This window comes from Phoenix dactylifera, chromosome 17 (genome assembly GCF_051530095.1).
Source record: "Phoenix dactylifera cultivar Ajwa chromosome 17, Ajwa_hap1_PhDact_Kaust_v1.1, whole genome shotgun sequence".
NCBI lineage: Eukaryota > Viridiplantae > Streptophyta > Magnoliopsida > Arecales > Arecaceae > Phoenix > Phoenix dactylifera.
The window spans coordinates 8,133,397-8,153,930 of NC_143206.1; the positions used below are offsets into that span (position 1 = coordinate 8,133,397).

At 39.2% G+C, this 20,534-nt stretch overlaps 2 protein-coding genes across 14 annotated transcripts; one reads left to right on the forward strand and one right to left on the reverse strand.

Annotated features, from left to right (window-relative positions):
* Nucleotides 1-1,268: 1,268 nt before the first annotated feature.
* On the forward strand, nt 1,269-8,184 carry LOC113461965 (putative disease resistance protein RGA4). Its single transcript, XM_039132862.3, has 2 exons — nt 1,269-6,875; nt 7,732-8,184. Exon 1 carries the CDS (start codon nt 3,120-3,122, stop codon nt 6,852-6,854), a length of 3,735 nt encoding a protein of 1,244 aa, XP_038988790.1. The 5' UTR covers nt 1,269-3,119; the 3' UTR covers nt 6,855-6,875; nt 7,732-8,184.
* A 998-nt stretch (nt 8,185-9,182) lies between these two features.
* LOC120112877 (uncharacterized) lies at nt 9,183-20,185 on the reverse strand. Of its 13 annotated transcripts, none has more exons than XR_015974528.1 (6): nt 20,046-20,185; nt 19,161-19,263; nt 18,476-18,697; nt 16,005-16,175; nt 11,641-11,756; nt 9,183-10,346 (listed from the first exon to the last, which is right to left on the reverse strand). XR_015974528.1 is itself a non-coding variant. In XM_039132861.2 (6 exons), the coding sequence occupies exons 3-6, from the start codon at nt 19,189-19,191 to the stop codon at nt 10,311-10,313; spliced, it is 405 nt and encodes a 134-aa protein (XP_038988789.1). In that variant the 5' UTR covers nt 19,192-19,263; nt 19,371-19,556; nt 20,046-20,176; the 3' UTR covers nt 9,183-10,310. The 13 variants fall into 13 exon arrangements, 3 of the variants coding, with proteins under 3 accessions (XP_038988789.1, XP_038988788.1, XP_038988787.1); XR_015974532.1 differs by adding an exon at nt 19,371-19,556 and having other exon boundaries at nt 16,005-18,671; nt 20,046-20,176; XM_039132861.2 differs by lacking the exon at nt 16,005-16,175 and adding an exon at nt 19,371-19,556 and having other exon boundaries at nt 20,046-20,176.
* Between the last annotated feature and the right edge of the window lie 349 nt (nt 20,186-20,534).

Consider the following 20,534-nt stretch of genomic DNA (forward strand, 5'->3'; position numbering starts at 1 on the left):
GAGGTTCAAGGTTAAGACCACCTTGGCTCCACAGATGTAATCAATTGTCACTAAGTGAAGGTTCAAACCGAAAGGTACCTACACCTATTACATAATATAAGATATCCAGCATTTTATTTTGATTTTAAAATTATTTAAATTTTTGTGGGGGATTGTTGGGAAAAATTTAAATGCGCACGCGGCCCGAAATTTGGCCGCGTGCGCGTTTGAGAGAAAAAAAAAAGAAGAAGGTAACGCCCAGCGGGCGTTACGCTTTGGAAACGGCCGCGGCTGCGGCCGCGTGCTCGTTTGAAAACGAAAACGCCCGTTGGCGTTTTCGTTGGCATTAAATGGGACGCGTGCGCCCGTTGGCGCACGTTGCCCATGGTCGCGAGAAGAGCGCGGACGCGTCCGCCGAAAAGACCATTTTGCCCCTGCGTAAAACCCCTATATATACCCCCTATTTCATCTCTTTTGACACACGAAAAATTTCAGAAAAATAGTGGAAAAATTCTGGAAAAATTCTTCTCCCTCTTAGCCACTTCCAAATTTTATTTTTACATTTTTTATTCAGTTTATTTAGTTCTTTTCATTCCGTTCTTTGCTGGATCTGCAAGTCCGATCGGGTTCGCTTTGACTTCTTCCGAGACGTGCCGAAGAAGAGGTTGTAGGGTCGTCGTATCTCCGAGAAGGATTGCCGGGTGACCCGTACGTGGGGGCAAATACTTCTTTGGGACAGCGTCTACGCGCTTCGACCTGCTTTCAATCAGGCTACTTTCTTCTACCTTTATTTTTAATTTAATATTAGTAGATTGGTAGGATTTGAAATTCTATGATATAAACTTATTAAATGCATAGATTTACTTTGTGCTAGAATAGATTTATTTTGTATTAAAATAGAATTATTTGGATGCCGAATGATATGCATGTATATTATTTCCTTTAAGATTTTTTATTAATTGAATTTATAGATTTATTTATTTAGTTAGGAGATATATTGCTAACATCGACATGGTGCCGTTATTTTTGGAATGGCCCTACATCCCGGTACTGTCACTACAACAAAAGTGAGTTTTTCCGACTCTTACCCGCCGACGCAAGAAAGAAGCGTCGGCAATTTAGGCACCGCGCTGAAATTTGCCGATGCTTTTTAATAGCGTCGGAAGAAATTCAGATTAGACGACGCTTATAAGCGTCGTTACAATCCTACGACGCTTAAAAGCGTCGTCGAAAGCCCTCCCAACATTTTTTGCCTAAGATGATGCTTTAGAAAGCGTCGTCGGAAGCCATATATAGTGAGCTAACATGATGCTTTTAAAAGCTTCGTCGGAGGCCTAATTATCTTCGGCCTAATCTTTTCCAAGACGACGCTTTATAAAGCATCGTCAGAGGCCTAATCATCGGCTAATCTCCCCCAAAGACGGCCAGAAAAGAAAAGGCATGAAGCAACCCTATGACAGCCCATTGTTTAGCAAACCAGATAGATCTCCATAGTGAAGATAACTGCCCAAGGATAATTATCTTCATTGCCGATGTGGATCACTTAGAAGTTAGAAGTGTGCAGCCAAAGTTTTCCGCACGTAAAGCACGTAAGAATTGTGGTCCCTTCAGCAAAATTATTGTCGCGATTCTTGTCCACGCGTAGGTTGGAATTTTAAAGACAAGCATCTTTCGTCTTTTTTTTATAAAGTAATATTCTCTCTCTTTTTAAAAACTTCGCCTTTACGACCGTAGCCGGGACCTGTGAAAGAATATTTCTTTCCCTGTCGCATGCTAAGGACATCCAACGACGGCCCAGCTGTACTAAGATTTTCTCTTTTTAATTTCTGTAAATTGGTAAATAGATATTTATATTTGAGTGCACTCCTTTTTTTTTCCATGTCCTAGAGATACTAAAACTAGGAGGGTGCATCCACTATAGTAGTTAACTTGTGGCTCTAGAGGCGCTCTGACCTTATGCAGTTGTACCCAAGTGGAAGGCTGGAAATTAGAATCTTATACTTCGTCCCAAGTGTCATAGGAATGATTCAGGACACCATCAAATGAAATAAGTTTAGGTAACTTGAAATTTGAAGAAGAAAGAGATCTTAGATTCCTTATTTGCCTATGATTCTATGCAAAAGTTTATAAAATATTTGCTTTTTTTGTGTTATCCCCCAAATTAATCATCTTTGCCTGTTTATTGCGTTCACACTTAAAGTACATATAGAAGAAGCATTATCTAACATAGGAGTTGCAGCAATTAAATTGAAAATGGCACGGACCACATTTCCATTACAAATACAAGGAGAAAACGATTTCTAGATGTTGCTTTAATTGTCCCCTTGTTTGACTGTCATTCAGGGCCAGTTGCCTGTCGAGTAAAAGTTTTTTATTCCAAAGTCCTCAATGCTTATGGCAATTTAATCATGAGCCTCTCTCCCTTATTTGAGAGTGCACAGTAAAATATACAAGTGTATTTGAAAAATCTCACCAAGACTAGAAATTAAATAAGACATGGCCAGCCCCAAAATCAGCAAGCTAACGAATAAAGCTACAAAAAGATAAGGGGTGAGAAATCTATTTTGCCTAACTAAACACTTGTCATCGAAACGTTCATGACTGAAAGTTCCTATCAGCCAACTGCCCAAAGTTTGTAGGCATGTGTGTAATGATCGATGTGAAGTCCTGAGACCAAAACAGTCATATCCACTCGAGTATGTGGCAACTTTTTATAACCCACCAGAATTTGAACGTCAAGAAGGAAAATTATTCTATGGCAAAAGATTCCAACAAGTGTTTTCCCACCCATGAAAGCAAAGTTGATGGGCAAACACTTGTGTGTTTTCCCACAAGTCAGAAAGGAAGCAAAGCCATCAAGATAATAGCTTAGATGCTACTCAAGATAACATCAAAATAATAGCTTAGATGCTGCTCAAGATAGCATCAAGATAGCTTAGATGCTACTCAAGATAGCTTAGATGCCACTCAAAGAATCTGTTCTGTTATAGTTAGGAGGAAAGAATTACTTGCAAGGTCCGGAAGCGAAGTGAGAGATTTGATATCCTCATTTATCTTGTTCATAACTTGGTCCACAAATCGCACCATCCTAATTCCTTTCTTCCCAAATCAATCGGAGAGACTCTTTGCAGCCTGGAGTAATGGCTCAGGTGCTTCTCTCAGCCTTGCTATCGGTGGTGGTGAAGAAGACAACCGACCATGTTCTCCAACAGTTTGGAGTGATGTGGGGCATCCAAAAGAAGCTAAAAAAGCTGGAAAGAAATCTGTTGGCAATCCAGTCCAAACTTGGAGATGCAGAGGAGCGACAAGTCAAGGATGCGGCTGTGAAGAGCTGGTTGGGGGATCTGAAGGATGCAGCCTACGAAGCAGACGACATCCTGGATGAGTTCAATGTCGAAGCAATGCGGCGGAAGGCAGAGATTCAGGTTGATATGACAAAAAAGGTGCGCAGCTTCTTTTCTCTTCATAATCCAGTTTGGTTTCGTTTTAAGATGGGGCGAAAGTTGAATGCTATTGTTGAAGAAATAGAGAATCTAGTAGAGGAGGGAAATAAATTTGGTTTCAAGGTCGAAACCCAACCACAAACGAGGGACAGGCCACAAACTTACTCCTATGTTGATGAGTCAGAGGTCATTGGTAGGGAGGAAGATAAAGAAAGAATAGTGAAGTTGCTACTGGATCATGATACCAACCAGAATGTTGCAGTCCTTCCCATAGTTGGGATGGGGGGTTTGGGTAAGACCACACTGGCCCAATTGATTTACAAAGATGAGAGGGTGGAGAAACATTTCCAGCCGCTCATATGGGTCTGTGTGTCGGATGAGTTCCATGTTGAGAAACTTGCTAAAGCAGTAATAGCTTCAGCCACAGGGAAAGAGTGCGAGCTATCAACCATGGAGTTGTTACAACGCCGCCTTCGAGAAGTTGTAAGTGGGAAGAGGTACTTACTTGTATTAGATGATATTTGGAATGAGGATCAGGCAAAGTGGGATCAGCTAAGAACTTTACTAGAAACTGGAGGAGAAGGGAGCAGGATTGTTGTGACCACACGAAGTGAGCTGGCATCGTCGATAATGGGTACCCTCGGCCCTTATCGCCCATCGTATTTGACTGAGGATGACTCCTGGGCATTGTTTAGAAGGAGAGCATTTGAAGGGGGAGCAGAAGAGCCTCAAAATCTCGTAAACATCGGCAAGGAGATTGTCAAGAAATGTGATGGGTTGCCTCTGGCAGTGAAGACACTGGGGGGCTTAATGCATTCCAAGAGCCAGGAATGGGAATGGTTGTCCGTGAGGGATAGCGACATTTGGGATCTGCAGGTCGGTGAAGATGGGATATTGCCAGCACTAAGGTTGAGCTACAGTGATTTGCCTTCCCATTTAAAACAATGCTTTGCTTTTTGTGCCATATTTCCGAAGGATTATGAGATGGAAAAGGATGTGTTGATTCAACTATGGATGTCCAACGGATTCATTCCAACCGATGGAAGAAAGGAGTTGGAGGACAAAGGGCATGAGATTTTTAATGAGTTGGCTTGGAGATCTTTCTTTCAGGATATCAAGGGAGCTGAGGAGCGGTATCCTTTCTCACCCTGGCGTGAACTTTATTATAACACAACATGCAAGATGCATGACCTCATGCACGATCTGGCACGATCCATTATGGGGAACGAATGCCTGGACCCTGCCAGGCGGGAAGATATATCTCAGAAAACCCGTCACTTGTGTACATCTAGGAAAGTTCAATTGAATAATTATCCAAATATTCGCACTCTCCAATGCAGGGGACTCTCTGCTAGCATTCCTGCAAGTTCGTCCTTGAGAGCATTGGATCTACATTGTAGTGATATCACACGGCTGCCTCTTCCACTTGGATATTTGAAACATCTGAGATACCTCAACCTCTGTGGTACCGATATTGAGGCATTACCGGATGCCACCAGCACACTTTTCAATCTACAAACTTTAGAACTCTCTGCCTGCTGGAACCTACATAAGCTGCCCGAAGACATGAGAAATATGAGTAGCCTGAGGCATCTCTACATTGACAGATGTCCTAGTCTGAAGCAGCTGCCAGCAGGTATCGGGCAATTGAGCAGCCTGCGAACATTGACCAAATACATCGTAGGCAATGATGATGAAAGGCGTATTGGTGAGTTGAATAGCTTAAATCTCGGTGGCCTTCTAGAGCTGTATAACCTGAGGAATGTGAGGGATGCAGCAGATGCTAAAAAAGCTAATCTTAGTTCCAAACAAAACCTTAGCTCATTAATATTATGCTGGGATTTGAGTGAGTGGGATCTCCCAGGCTATACAAAAGGTGCTGAAGATGATTTGCCAGCAACAAATGCTGAAGAGGTGTTGGGAGCCCTTAGACCTTATGGTGGCTTAAAGCTGCTGACAGTATGGTGCTACGGGGGTGGCAGCTTTCCAATGTGGATGATGGACTCTCTATTGCTGCAAAATGTAGTTGAAATCCATCTAGGAGTTTGCACAAGATGTCAACATCTCCTGCCTTTGTGGCAGCTACCTTCTCTCAAATTTCTCAACTTGTTTAACATGCATAACGTCAAGCACATTTGCGGCAGCACCATCTATAGCAATGCAAGTAATGGCACAGTGCGAGCATTCCCCTCACTGAAAACACTGGCGTTGGATACGATGCAGAGCTTGGAGAAGTGGTCAGAGTTTGAAGGAACTGCAGAGGTCACGTTGGTTTTCCCTCACCTTGCTGAGCTTGAGATCATTAATTGCCCAAATTTGAAGACCATGCCAGAGCTACCATCTCTCCAAAGTTTAGTAATGAACCGTAGTCTGACGACACTCTCTTCCCTTACTTCTCTCCTCACTTTGAGGATAAAATATTGTGATGATCTGGTCTACTGGCCGGAGGGCCTGAAATCACTGAAGAAGTTAAGTATCTGCGATTGCAACAAGTTGGTTGGCCCGTCACCTTTGCCATTATCCCCGTCATCATCAGGGGATGGAGAGCTCCTACCAATCCTGGAAGAGCTGGATATTATAAATTGTAATGGTCTGCTGGAATTGCCCAAGTTGCCTGCTTCCCTCAGATCACTGAGTGTTGACAGCTGCCCCAAATTGAATTTCTTGACGGAAGCCCTGCGACTCCTACCAAACCTGGAAGAGCTGAATATTACATATTGTGATGGTCTGCTGGAATTGCCCAAAATGCCTGCTTCCCTCAGATCATTGTGTGTTAACAGCTGCCCCAAATTGAATTCCTTGACGGAAGGCCTGCGACACGTACCAAACCTGGAAGAGCTGTATATTAAACATTGTGATGGTCTGCTGGAATTGCCCAAGTTGCCTGCATTCCTCAGATTACTGAATTTTGACTCCTGCCCCAAAATAAATTCCTTGACGGAAGGCCTGCGACATGCCACTTCCCTTCAGAGTGTCAGCATTTCAGATTGCCCAAGCCTGACTTCTCTGTCGATAGATCTGGGGCACCTAACAACACTCAAGAAGATGGATATCAGGAAGCTTCATGGCTTGGAATCTTCGCCACAAGGGCTGGGACACCTCGCTGCACTCGAGTCTCTAAAGATCAGCAGTTGCAGCAAATTGTCATCTCTGCCAGAAGAGATGCAGGGCCTCACTGCCCTTCAGGATCTGTCTATTAGCCATTGCCCTCGGCTGTCATCACTCCCAGAAGGTCTTCAACGACGACTCCCCGGCCTTCGATATCTGCTCATTAAAGGGTGCCCCAACCTAGAGAGACAGTGCAAGAGAGGAGGACCGTATTGGGACCTCATCTCACGCATCCCAATTACCGAAATATCATCTGAGAGGAGGAGCAACTTCAACACATTCCTTCCTTCCTTTTCTTGCTTTAGAAGACCATCTACAGCTTAATGTTATCCCAGTCCTTTCCAGGTACAATCCCATCTCTCTCTCTCTCTCAAATGAAACTGAAATTAGTGAGTACAATTATTTATGTTCCCTCACATTCTCCTTCCTGCTGGGGGAATCTAGTGGCAAGTTTAGATTAGTTTGTCCATGCACGCCAATGTAGTTCCTAATATGTGATGGTAGCCGCACTACACTGTTCACATAAACTATTATGAGCCAATTCATGATTCTGACGAGAATTTTTCAAGAGGTCAAGTGGGAGCTGGAGGGATACACATTGGAATTTTTCATTCATTTTTTCTCATTTTATTTTCTCTTGCTATGTCAGATGAGCAACAAATTTAGCTTCAGGATGAATTAAGACCGTTCATGGTACAAGCAGCTTTCTTGTCGATCATTTCAGCATTGAATTTCTTGCTATTCTAAATCTAGTAACAGAAGAAACGACATACTATGCTTTAGATAAACTTTTTAAAGATTTCCAGACTTCCAATGATCAAGTGGCTTCGTATGAATCTTCTTGATAGATTTGCTTTTGCTGTTGTTACGCATTTAAATGGACACTAGGAAGAGATTAGCTTAACCCCCTTTCAGAAGATGTTATTTGGCATGCAATGTTACGTTGATTGTTTTCTCTGAACCTTAATTTATTTCATGTCCTTCGATCTATAAATATCGGATATGGAGACTTTGGACAGTGCTTCTGCTTTATGTACCAAAAATAATTGAAAGATGGAGATGTACTTTATTCATTATTTCAACATCCACTTTGGGTGCTCTAACTATTTTTAAGTAGTATCGTATAAAAGCTATTTGATTGAGCATACTACTGTCACTAACATTGTTTTTCTTGTTTGCTTTTATGGGCAAATGTTACTAGTGATGTTTTCTCACAAACTTTGGCACTTCTCTGGTTAATATGGAAGGAGGAAAAAGAATGGAGTTAAAAGAGTATTTTCTTGGAAGAGGGCAGCCATGAAGGCCTTGATGTTTTCTTGCCACTCTTTGGCATTTTTCTGGGCAGTGAATTAGTAAGCTTCAAGAGAAACAGAAGCTGAATTCCTTGTTACTGGCACCTCTGTTTCTGATATTGGGCACAGATACTAGATAGATGATCCTAGAGGTAAAATCTACAGGGTAGATTGCATGACAATTCCTCTCCTTTTTGTGTCCTTTATATATTTCAGGAAATGTAGCTTTGCTGCTCCCTAGAAGTTACTGCTATTTGTTCTGTTTTCTTTGGGGTTTGTTTCTATGCCTACACCTCTATTGCATGTAATTCAATTACAGGTTGCAATTAGAAATGCTGCAATTGAAGTTGTTGTTGTGAAAACTGTTTCTATTTGATTTTTATATATTTGAAAATTGTAAATACAATTGCAGCTATTTGATCGTATAATGTTGTAAGTTATATGGTTTCCTGCAATAGATATAATGATGTAAATATAACAATCAAACTACGAACTATATAGCTCATATTTAATTAATAGCTAATAGCTCTAAGCTAAGATTCAGCAGTTTTCTGAATTTCTACACACTATTTTTATTTGTTATACTATTTCTATTTCTGTTATGTGTGCTTGTATAGCTCTGAGATTAGAACATGATTTACTAAATTTACCCCCGGAAACAATGAACTGCCTTTCTGCTATTATACTATAATAGTTATCATACTATTTTTATAATTATAATAAAAAATAATGATATTATTAAATTATTATTAAATATTACTAAATTATTATAACAATAATTACTATATTAATTAAGTCACTATGAAATAACTTGTCATTATAAATTGGATATATTATTATAATAAGAGACAAATATTCATCATATATATTATTATGATAACTAATAATTATTAGGAAAAATATATTTTTGCACCATGAAGTTTTAGGGTGCTAGTAATCCAGATAGTGAAGTTCAACTTGTGGAAGTTTGGTCAAGAAGGTTAAGAAATCATACGAAATCAGAAAATCATGCAAACGAAGCTCAATGTCGTCTGTCCTCTAAAGTCACATGATTGGACGTCATTTTTAAATTTGTTGATATGGGAATTAAGGATTAAAAAAATATTTTCTACCTAGTAAATCAAATAAAAAGCTAAAAAACTATTCTAGGCCCAGATCTTACCACTTCTTCAACCCCTAGTTATATCCTAGTGTTTCAGAGGGTGGCGCTCGAATGACGACAGAGGCCTAGCGGCGGATGAAAACGGTGAAAGGGTGATCAGGGAGGCGGCAGAAAGCAAGTTACGGGAGTGTTGGGAGTGAGCTCTCCTGGTTCCGCAACCCCTTTTGCATTCTCCCCTAACATACTCCAATGCCTTCCTTTTCTTTTCTTCTTATTCTTTCGCTTTTTTTGATAACTTGGTTGGAATTTAGAGAATTATAGATTCCACAGTCCATACTAGAATATCTGCCACATGTCAGGCTGCATAGTTTTTTTATTGCATAAGCTCAGTAATTCTATCTCTATAGGTAAATGATCCCCTTCTAACAATACTTGAACTACTGTTTATTTAACCTTTCCATGTCTAGGTTCATGAGTCATGGCATTTTAGATTTTCATCTAGATTTTCTATATATTTTAGATTTATTTAACGATTCTGCTAGATGTTTGCTTAACCTTTCTACTATTTATTTCAGATCTTCTATTTATTCTCTCTCTCTCTCTCGACTCCCCTTCCTCTCTTCCTAGAAGGTTTAGCCCTTCTTCATCCCCTACAAATAAGACCATCGATCACATAAGCAACATAAGGTACCTGAAACATTTACCAACACAAATGGTAGGAAACGTAAAATAAATAGAAGTGGTCAAAAATTTATTTCTAATCGGTGCATTGGGGAGGGAAGCATGAGGGAGAAATAGCCTAGTTGCAACTTGGGAGGGAACTGATGTTGTTTCCAACTATACTGTCCTCCAGGCCAAAACTAATTGCCGAACATAACATTCTCAACTAAAATAAGACTTCATACTTCTTTATGATATCTGATCCCAGCATGATCATAACATTCTGGAATTACGCTGTCCCTACACTTCCAATATGACAAAGCTGCAAAATTGCACTTTCCAAACTCGAGAGATCATCACAATATCTATGTTGAATGCCACTAGATCACTAAAGAAATATTGAGGCCTCAATCTTTAATACTTATACTCTTCTTTTTTTTGGATTTTGTTTTAAAGGAAGTCAAGCCTCCAATAGGTTGTCTATCCTCTCGTTCTTACATCCGGGGACTGATGGTTATTACACATTAAATTTTCAAATCCTCCATCAACAAACCATTTTTTCTTAGTGGGCAGATTAATTCAACATAAATGCTTTCACAATCAAGAGCTATCATAGATCCAAGCATGGACGATTAAGGAAAAAACCAGGAAAACATCTAAACTCAAAACATTTTTACTAAGCAGCTGCCTGCGATAGATATGAAAGTCTTTCAATCTCCTTGATTATTAAATCTCTCTCCTTTTCAAGTTGCTCATCTTCACCTAGAAAAACAAAGGAAAATCAGATAAAAATAAAAAGAAACCCGAAAAAAAAAGAGAGCAAGAAGCAACCCTATGACAGCTCATTGTGTAGCAAACTAGACAGATCTCCACACCTCAATTTACTAGCCATTGTAAGGATAACTGCCCAAGCATGATTACATTCATTACCGATGTGGGTCACTTAAAAGTGCAAAGCCAAAGTTTAACATACATAAGGCATAAGAGAATTGCTGACTTAAAAGGATGTACTCGTTCGATAATTGGGATCCCTCAACTAGTAAAAAGTCCAAGACTAGAATTACCGTATTAAATTCTTTTTACATATGTGTGGATTGTTTATAATATTTTCACATAAGAACGGTGCTTCAATTTTGCTGTCATAAGTGATATTTAGGTAGAGAGAAACATGAGAAATGTATTTAGTAAAGAAAAGATTTTATTTATTGAGGTGAACTCATAGCTCCACACAAAGGGACCAAGTATGATGACAAAACAGTAATTCTGAAAATGTTTTAAGTTGCTTTGTGGAGGCAAAAGAGAAGATGTTTCGGTGACTAATACATTGTTTTTCAATAGAGGCACTTCCTTGGACTTTTCTCTTTATTAGAAGTGTAAGAATATGAAAATCTCAGTGACATGCAAATTCACATGGCTTGACTTGCATGGCATAAGAAAAGTTTAAGGGTATTCCTGCCATTTTTTGGCTCTCTGTATATCACAGAAATAAAGTCAGCATGCACTAATCATTTCACCACTACATGTCAACATTCTTCATACACACTGAAACTGTAAGATCTTTTTGGCTTTTATTGCAACTATTGGATCATCGATCTAATTATTGTCCAGCAGAATTGTTAACCAAAGACCTACAAACATTCTGCTGTGTTGGTGGCTCAGGTTTTCTTAGATGAGAACACAGCATGCGCAGTGCACATGGGACCACGGGAGTGCCAGAAACCGATGCTAGAATAGGTATCCATGCAAGAGGAAGCAACAGATTGTTATCATCACCATCGATTTGTGTTTTCTGATTTCTATGCAACTAGATATTCACACTTTCATTTTTGGCTGGTGTACTTGCTTCCTTTAGAGAGCAAGAACTAAAATCAAGAGGGTATATTTATAAGAGAGAAGAATATCTATAGAATAATGGAAAGTGGAGGTGGACAATGCAGACACAAACAGATGAGGTGCCACTCAGGAGTTTGGGTTGGATATTAGAATAGATGTAAAAAATATATAATAGCATTTATAACCTTGAAAGAAGATAAAAAAGCTTATAAGAAAAGCTTACTTCTGACAAATCTGCATCATTGAACAATGTGAAGGTCCTAGCTAGGATGCTGATGATGTATGGCTGTACACCAAGAAACCCTTGCCTTTGCAACTTAACAAAAAAAACTGACCCTCCTATGTAACAAAAAGGAAATATTCATTATAGAGACTTTCCCAAAAGCTTGTGTATAAACATACACACACATAATAATATATTAAAAAGTGTCGACCTTTATATGAAAGGTTGACAGAGCAAAATTTTTATGTTGCCCTGATCATTCATGCCCACTCATAAATTCATGAGCATTGAACTTGCCTAACAACATCCTCCAGGTACATTTTAAATTATCAAACCATTTTTGTCAAACAGTACATGTAATCATCATATTAAAGCAAGACATACATGTCGCCAACAATTCTGTTGTTAGGATCAGTTAACTTTCTGTGACAGCAAAACCAAGCAAATCTATTAGATATTGTATCAAACACATTCTGACCTTGCATGCAACCATGCATTATGCTTTGATTTTTCAATCCAAGACTGATGAACAGCTTAAATAGGCCGACATAACTTGTCAGACTAGTTTAAACAAGACATGGGCCAATCTCGGTCCACTGACAAGTTGTAGCTATGTACCTGGCCATATATTTATGGTTCTAATGAAGGTTCAGCATATCGGTGCATACAACCCCGTAATAGGAGTACCATGCCTAAAAGTATCAAACCAAGACTCAATATTGGAAGCATACCAAGTATAGGTACACCGAACCAACTCTTATTCTAGATGTATCGACACTATATCAGCATGGTAATGATACAAGGTCCATTTCCAAGATTGTGAACCTTGGTTCTAATGCCAATAATAAATAGGACCTAAAACCATTGTCCATAAGAACCTGCAAAAATTATATTCCCCCAAACAGTTTGTGAATGAATCTTAGTATAAACCAGTGCCCGTAGGCATCAAATACATTGTCAAGATTATACGAGAAGTGCTCCATCTAAATTTATCTGAAGTGGCCAGTGCTGATGCCTCAGCCTCCTCTTAGTAACACCCTTCCAACACACGTAAATGAGAAGTCCTAATGCAACTATACAGATCATGAATTTTTAAATCCTATGTCACCACCTTTAGTTCCTAACATCAAGCAAGTGCTTTGATGATGATTACCCTCCAGTTTCTATATTGCTTAGCATAAATTCAAGTATGATTGTTCGGTCTAATTTTCAAATATAGTCACATTTTCTAAGATGAATCTATGCATAAAGTTGCCTACTCCAAATAGTTAGGAAGAGACTGGATGGTTATGGTTATGGTATCTATGCATAAATTTCCACTTGCAATGGGCAGCTATAAGATGACCATGTACTAGATGTATTAGATGTTCGATCAAACACATTCTGGCCTTGTATGCAACTATGTATTATGACTTTGGTTTTTTGATGCAAACCTGATATGAACAATTAGGGCTTGGATAGGCCCACATAACTCTTCAAACTAATTTAAGCAGGAAATAGGCCAATCTTAGTCCACTTGCAAGTTGCAGCTATGTACCTTGCCACAAATTTACAGTTATAACCAAAGTTTGTTGTGTCGGTACATACAGTCCCATATCGGGGGTACCATACCATACAAATATTGAAGCGAGACTCGATATTGAGAGAGTACCGAGTATCGATATGCCGAACCAACCCTTGTTCCGGGTGTACCAATATTGTATCATAAATTGTCGATAGTGAGCCTCGTACATGGTTATGGTATCTACACATAAATTTCTACTTGCAATGGGCAGTTGTAAAATGATCTCACCCATACCAACTTTACACATAAATTATCATTGCAAGGATATTTAGGTCCTTTCCTTCCTAACACTTCTGATGCAATTGACAAAAAAAATGCCTTATAAAGTCTTATGTAAATATGAAAAGGTTATGGTGGTTATACGTAATGTTTGGTTTTCTTAAAAAATAAGACCCAAAAATTAAGGGCCCTGCCTTGACCCACATGTGGTTCCTTGTACAACAAACTCTTTACTTTAATATCTTTGGAGAATCTAAAAAATAATCTAACTTATATTCTAAAAAAGTTGTTAGGAATGCTAAAAAGTCAAAACCATTAACAGCCTCCTCTAAAGATATCTGCTTGGGCATGTTTCTTCCTTCTTCACCGGCATGTCTTTCGAACAGAAGCTAACCAGGGAAAAAAATATCGGGGAGGAGGGGAAGTTAGGTCAAGGCTTCTTACTTCTTAGTTGTCACCTAACCCCTCTTCTCCAAGCCATCCTCCCTCTCGATGTCTCTAGAAAGGAACAAGGGCGGACTCCACTAGAAAGAAAATAGAACCCTTTATCATGGATTGATGCTATCAAGCGCCATTAACCACCGTGGCAAGAGTATATTGGTGCAATTCGTCGGAGTAGGTGTAATACTCAAAAGGTATGCATGATAGCCCAGCCTTCTTGGGCTAGTGGGCCGGCCTGAAGAGGACTAGGCCCATGGCTCAGCGTGCTCTGCTGCACGTGAGAGGCGAAGAAGAAGACTCTGGTTGAGAGTCTTCTTCCTCCCCGATCTCGTCGGAATTCGGGACTCCTAAGGCAATCTAAGATTATCTAAAACTCTAGGATCTCATCTATTAAAGGTCCTCCACCTCCTCCTACAAACTCCATCGTTGAATGGTCGAGGAATAGCCACCAATTCTGAGTTTTATTTTCGCATTCTTTCCTCGATTCTCCGCCAAAAAAGCTGTCGGATCATCTCGCCGGACTGAGGTAAATGTCACCTCTCTCTTTCTTTTCCTAGTCATGCAGCCCCAGTCATCTTGATTTGCACCGACGAATCACTGAGATTACCATTCGAAACAGGGGTAAACTATTTCGGCCCATTCTTCCGCATTCATTGCTGCCAGCTATTGAGTTTGGCCAGGTTTTGCCGCCTTCTAGGACCCCTGAGATTATGGCAGCTGGTTAGTGGGCCGGCCAAGATTTAGCCAACTTTGGAGTGGATCATCCTCTCTACCTTTTTCTAATTCTTCCTCTCTTCTATGCACCGACCAGCCACTGTCGCTAGTGGTGCCATGGCTGAAGGTCGCCATTGGCCGCCATCGCCGACTCTGGGCCGCCACCACCCTAATTCAAAGAGGAAAGCGAGAGATGGGCTCTCCCCTATTTTGGGAAAAAAGAAGAGAACCCTCTCTCTTCTTTCTCTCTCCTCTAACCTCTCTCTTTCTCTTTCCTCTTCCTTTATTTGTTTTCCCTTCTCTCTCCTTGTCTCTCTCTGCATGGATTATGAGCCCTGGAGAAGGGTCCTAGCCTCCTCAATAGGCCTCTGGTTGACCCTCAGTAAAAAGAATCCCAAATTATGCTTGTTGTTGTGCAGTGTGTCGGCCCTCACCTTGATCCTTGCTCACCAACACTGGACTTTATCATCATTAATGCTTATCATCATTAATGCTTATAATGTTATAGGTACCATGATCTAATTTTTGTTTCATAAGTTGACTGGCTGGATTGGCTAGGACGGACTGCCTTGGATCATCGGACGCTGCTATCTAGTTGACCCTATCCTTCTTTCACTCTGACTTTTATCGGCTACCATTGGACCCATAATTGATAAGCCCCGATCTATTATCCTTTGCTTGGATATATGTTTCTTGATCAGATAAATTGAGTTACGTTATGCTGACCGATTCAAATGATTTGGCATTGTTATCAAGCCAACCTCGTACATCTTTCTATACGAATCTTTTTTTTGTAAGTGGCCTTGATTTTGTATAGAGGTGCAGTCATCCAAGCAAGAAGAAGCCAACAGGTGATTTTACGCACTAGTCTCTACGTCGAGGTAAGATCCTAACCTTTTATTCATTTTAATTATTAGTTAAGGAAAGATAGAGGAATTATGGATAATTCGAATATTAGAACTCTGAAATTAGGTAATTAGTGAATAATTGATTTATTTATATTGCGAGTGATCGATAAGGGATAAGTTGGTTTTATATTGATGCTAAATTAACTAAATATGTTAGGTGTAGATTGGTAGCATTGTAGCTGAGTTTGTTGTGATTGAGGTAAGAATCCCTATACCTAATCACCAATATATACACACACACACACACACATATATACATGTTTATCGATTTGTACCGCTGGTTTTGCATCATGAGGTTTGTGTTTATGAAGTTGGTTTTGCATGAGATGATATGTTTTATGTGATTTTCAGTATGAACATACTTGTATAATTGTTATATGTATTAGTTACTGAAAGCATAACAATATGAACAATGATCATAAATACCTTGAGATTGTAAAAAATACACTGTGTAATAGAAATTTGATTTAACAAGGATAACATATAAATCAGATGGATAAGAAATGGTTTGGACTAACCTCGTCATGAAATAGCCTCCATGGGCTTCACATGGGACCGCTTCTATAAGTTTATGCGTGGGATAGCCTCCATAAGTTTACGCGTGGGACAGCCTCCATGGGCTTACGCGTGGAACAGTCTCCACGAGCTTATGCGTGGGATTTTGTTTAGCAGTCTTGGACTGGGTTAGTCTAAACCAGAAAAATAATTGCTATGGAACTTGAAATTAAGATAATGAGAAACGAATGATAAGACAAATGAAATGAATGCTGAATAAAAGGTTTACATATTGATATTTATGATATATCTTTTTTGATAAGCCGGATACTTGATGCATGTGTATATGGATATTTGTCAATTAATTAAGTTATATTGGATGTTTGAAAAAAGATTTCATAATTTATATTTTCATTTTGGTGTTGCTTATTGATATTTTCAAACTATATTACTATATTAGTGCGAATGTGTAAAAATTCTTACTGAGCTATAAAGCTCACAATCTTCTTTTTCTCTTATTTTTAGAGTTGCAGATTTTTTAATACTTGGCTATGGTTGAGATCACAGATAAAAGGGATAAAGCATCATTGTTACCGGTTGTATGAATAAATTTGTAATTGTATAAGTATTGTTATTTGTTATGAATTGAGATCATTATTGTTTAGTGATATTGAGGTTGTAATAAATTTTGAAGCCTTGCATATTCTCTGGGGCCTTTTAGGGTGTATGTGGCTGTGTCACATGGCTGACCCAGGTGACCGATTCGGGGCGTGACAGTTTGACCCACTAATTGAATGACACATCAATGTCACTCGGGGCTATCAAGACTACAGAGTATTTATTCTTTACTCGACAGCTATAAAACACTTCCACTTTCTAGACTATTAGGCCAAAATAATGGTTTTGCCAACAAAATTTATCAAAAATCTTATTTACCGCATTTTTAAATATATTCCGTAGGATTTATATTTTATGTATATGTATTATGCATATACAAAATTTATGTACAGGTATAGACATGTCCCCATGTCTAATGTTTTTTAAAACTATTGTGCCGGATTCCTATGACACTTGAACATTTAGCACTCAAGACCCATGTCTAGATAACAACGACACTAAATTAAGTTTGACATGAGCGGATGGGCCATTTAATCATAGCTTGCTGCCCGATTTCCCACTTCCCCAATATGAATGGATCCGCTGAGCAACTGATTTTGATGATAATTAAATGCTAATTTAAGGCCCAAAACTGACACTTCACCTCCCTTTTTTCCAACAGTAGAACTGGCCAGAAAAATTTGGCCATGCAAAGCAAACATCTATGCAAGAGTCTAGGTCAATGACTTCACCAAACTACACTTTCTATGCTTCAGAGACTTTGAAACAACAAGCCAGTAACAAAAATTTATTTCATGGCCCTATCATATGTTTTTCCCAGTCTAATAAGATGGCCAAAGGTTAAATCCATATAAATGTTTCAATGTGGTGGCCTATCTCAATAGGCAAACCTTTGGTACTATACTTGCTTTGATATTATGATGGCACTCCCAATCCTCCACCTAGACAATTCTAAGCACACTAAATGCTCCTACTCTAGCTTTTGATACCATGTATCTTTCTAAACCTTTAAGTTAGCTAAATGAAGACTCCTTCAATCTTGGTGCTTTTCAGATATAAATGTCATTTAATCTTGTCAAAGAGACACTAATGAATCAGCCTTCAGTTATGATTTTAGGTAGTAAATAAGCACTATTTCGAACAAGTTATAGGCTATCTTGACTCCTACTATCATATAAGATTAACACTTGCCCAATTCCACACCCAAGTCCTATCATTCTAATTTGTAGATGTACAGTTCAATTATGTATCCTTATTCAAAAGGCAAACTACTCTCCTTTACCTATGTTGCATCATTGGTTCTGTCGAAAACAACTTAGCTTGTTGTAATCAAACATTCTTAGATCGCTATTTGAATTCTTTATTCTTTTTCTTTAGAGAAGAGCTTGAATAAAGAATCTCTACGTTATTCACCACCCTTATGAAGAAAGTATTTTAAATGCTATTTGTAGAGCATAATCCAGCACAAAATCATTTTATTTTTAACATCAGTTGGTATCGTTTTGTACCAGTGTTGCAGCTATGTGCTCTGCTGCATAACAATGTGCAGTTCATATCAGTGCGTTTGACACTTAGTCTATCTCTAAACATCGTTTCCTCATTTAAGTTTTATTAATGCTGGTTTTTATTTAGAGTCATAGTAAACTCATCAGAAACAACCATCACATATGTAAAGATATGAGCTTGATGTGATAATGTCAGAACATGCCTTTTCATTAACACAAGGCCTAGGTTACATGGACTTGTATGCATGTATTGAGCGCAGGCGAGTGTGTTCATGTTGGATCCTTCGAGTATCTAAAATTTTCTGTCTTATGGATCTGTGCACCAGAGTTATACTGATAAACATGTTAAAGTCTGAGGTGTTGGAACTTACGGAAAGTTCGGCTGATCAAAAAGGGGGATTCTGTGGCAATGAAAGGTTGTTTTCCTCTGGCTTTATGAGAGCCAAGTGCAGATTCAATTCCTGCTCCAGCGTGCCATGATGAGGTCCCCTCTCTTCTTCTTATTCCTCTCCTCAAACTTTCCCCTCTTCTCCATAAACTGCTGGGCTGGAAACCTACTACTTCAATCTCGTTGAAAGGAAAAACCAAAGGATCTGGATAATATAGCATAAAGCTTTACAAAGCTTTTTAAACTAGAGCTTATGATTTTAAAGCATCCACTGACAGTGCAAAATGTCGACATTAGTATTGACCAAATTGGGCACGACAAACATCACTTTAAACTTGAAGTGAGTGTATGTGTGTGTATGTGCATGAGAGTGAGAGATGGACTAGAAACTATATGTTTATTAAGACCATTAGGATCTATAGCCACTCGCTCTTTTTTTTCATCTCTTTGCTAAATGGATTAAAAGCCACTTAATTGCTTCCTTTTCAGCTGTCAAAGATACTACTGTAGATATTTTCAGTCATATGATCGTTGAACTACTATTAATTCACATGATGATGTTTTCCAGCAGTTGATTTAAATTTTGTAACTTGAGAAGATGGTGTGTGCCCGAATGCCTTGGACAAATAACATGATCAAACAACAATAACAGAATCAACAAAACTTACCTTTGCTTGTAGGAAGATTGTGATGCAACATCAGCAATTCTGCATGATTGTTTGCTAAGACTTCGATGATCTCACATGGCTTATTTGGATTAGCAACAAATACCTAATTCAACATAAGATAAGCATATAAGAAACACATTTTGTTGGAAGGTTATGATCTTACGAACAACTGAGACTTTCATCGAAATATAATCAACTTTACTGACTGACTGAGAATTATTGTCTTCATGGGTCCTAGTTTCATATGTTTTGGCCGGTCCTTATGGAATAATGGAACTATAGGCCACAGTCACATTCCATTTCTGCAAAGATGGATCCTTTGGTGAAGGATGACCAGGTCTAGACAAATAACCAAAATAACAAGAAGGCACAAATCTGGATATTTTTGCTTGAATCCTGCATCCATGTGGCCCCATTAGAATATGCACCAAGACCAACAACAATAATAATACTGATCTTCAAAAATCAAGATAAGTATTCTAGCATGAAAATAAATAAAGATTTGGTACAAAGGAGAGCTTCCCCTCTAATTGGGACCTCAGGGCTTGGGAAAGCTTCACATCCCCATTTTAACATACTATGGTTAATATAGTTCACTGAGTAGTAATTAACTGATTACACATGAAACTTGAAACATCAACATGTTAGAAGGACTCAGTGTGCTTCCCCTCCCTTCTATGCTCTTTCTTTCAATCACAAGTTTTCCCGCTATTATTATCATCTTTTCCCTTCCCTTATTCCATTCAGCTTTTAGTGTGGGGCAGGGTTTGGAGAATCCCTCAAAGGCACTTTTGTTGCGCAAAGCTAGCACAAGCAGAAGAATGGATCTAAAGAGTGGAGACAGAACCAAGAGGAGGAGAAAGAGGAGGAAGACCAAGGCCTTACCTCGGCTCCGGTGGCGTTGGCTGCCTCGATTTTCAGCGAGCATGGTGACAGGATATCGCGATTTCAAAGGGAGGAAAGCGGAAGAAAGAGAGAGTATGAGAGGCATTGCTCGATGATGGAGTGCTATGGGGAGGGAGTGGATCCTATTCATAGAGGAAATCGCCGGTGATCGCGGAGGAAACTGGGAGGACGCCGCTATTGCCCGTCACGTGTGAAGCACACGCGGGCGAGAAATAAGAGACCCAGTTGGGCCGGTCAAGTGGACCGGGCTCCAGGCAGGCCTTCACATAAACCATCCCTCTTCAATAATTCCTCGAATTCTCCTTAAGCAATTAGGCTTTGACAGAACAGTTTGACTGCTGCAATCAATCACAGCAGAACATTAAATGTATCTTTCTTCCATGGTAGGCTTCAAAACTTTCTCATGATCCAAGCATTTGAACCATAGACAAGTTTGTGCTTCCAACGCTAACATTTCTCTATCGTTCT

Coding starts and splice junctions, on each gene's coding strand:
- LOC113461965 (XM_039132862.3), top strand. CDS start 3,120: ATGGCTCAGGTGCTTCTCTCAGCCTTGCTATCGGTGGTGGTGAAGAAG.
- LOC120112877 (XM_039132859.2), bottom strand. CDS start 19,191: ATGTTGCATCACAATCTTCCTACAAGCAAAG. Junction 11,757..18,475: donor TTTGATCAGCCGAACTTTCC/GTAAGTTCCAAC, acceptor TTTGTTACATAG/GAGGGTCAGTTTTTTTTGTT. Junction 10,347..11,640: donor ATGATGCAGATTTGTCAGAA/GTAAGCTTTTCT, acceptor TTGTTTTTCTAG/GTGAAGATGAGCAACTTGAA.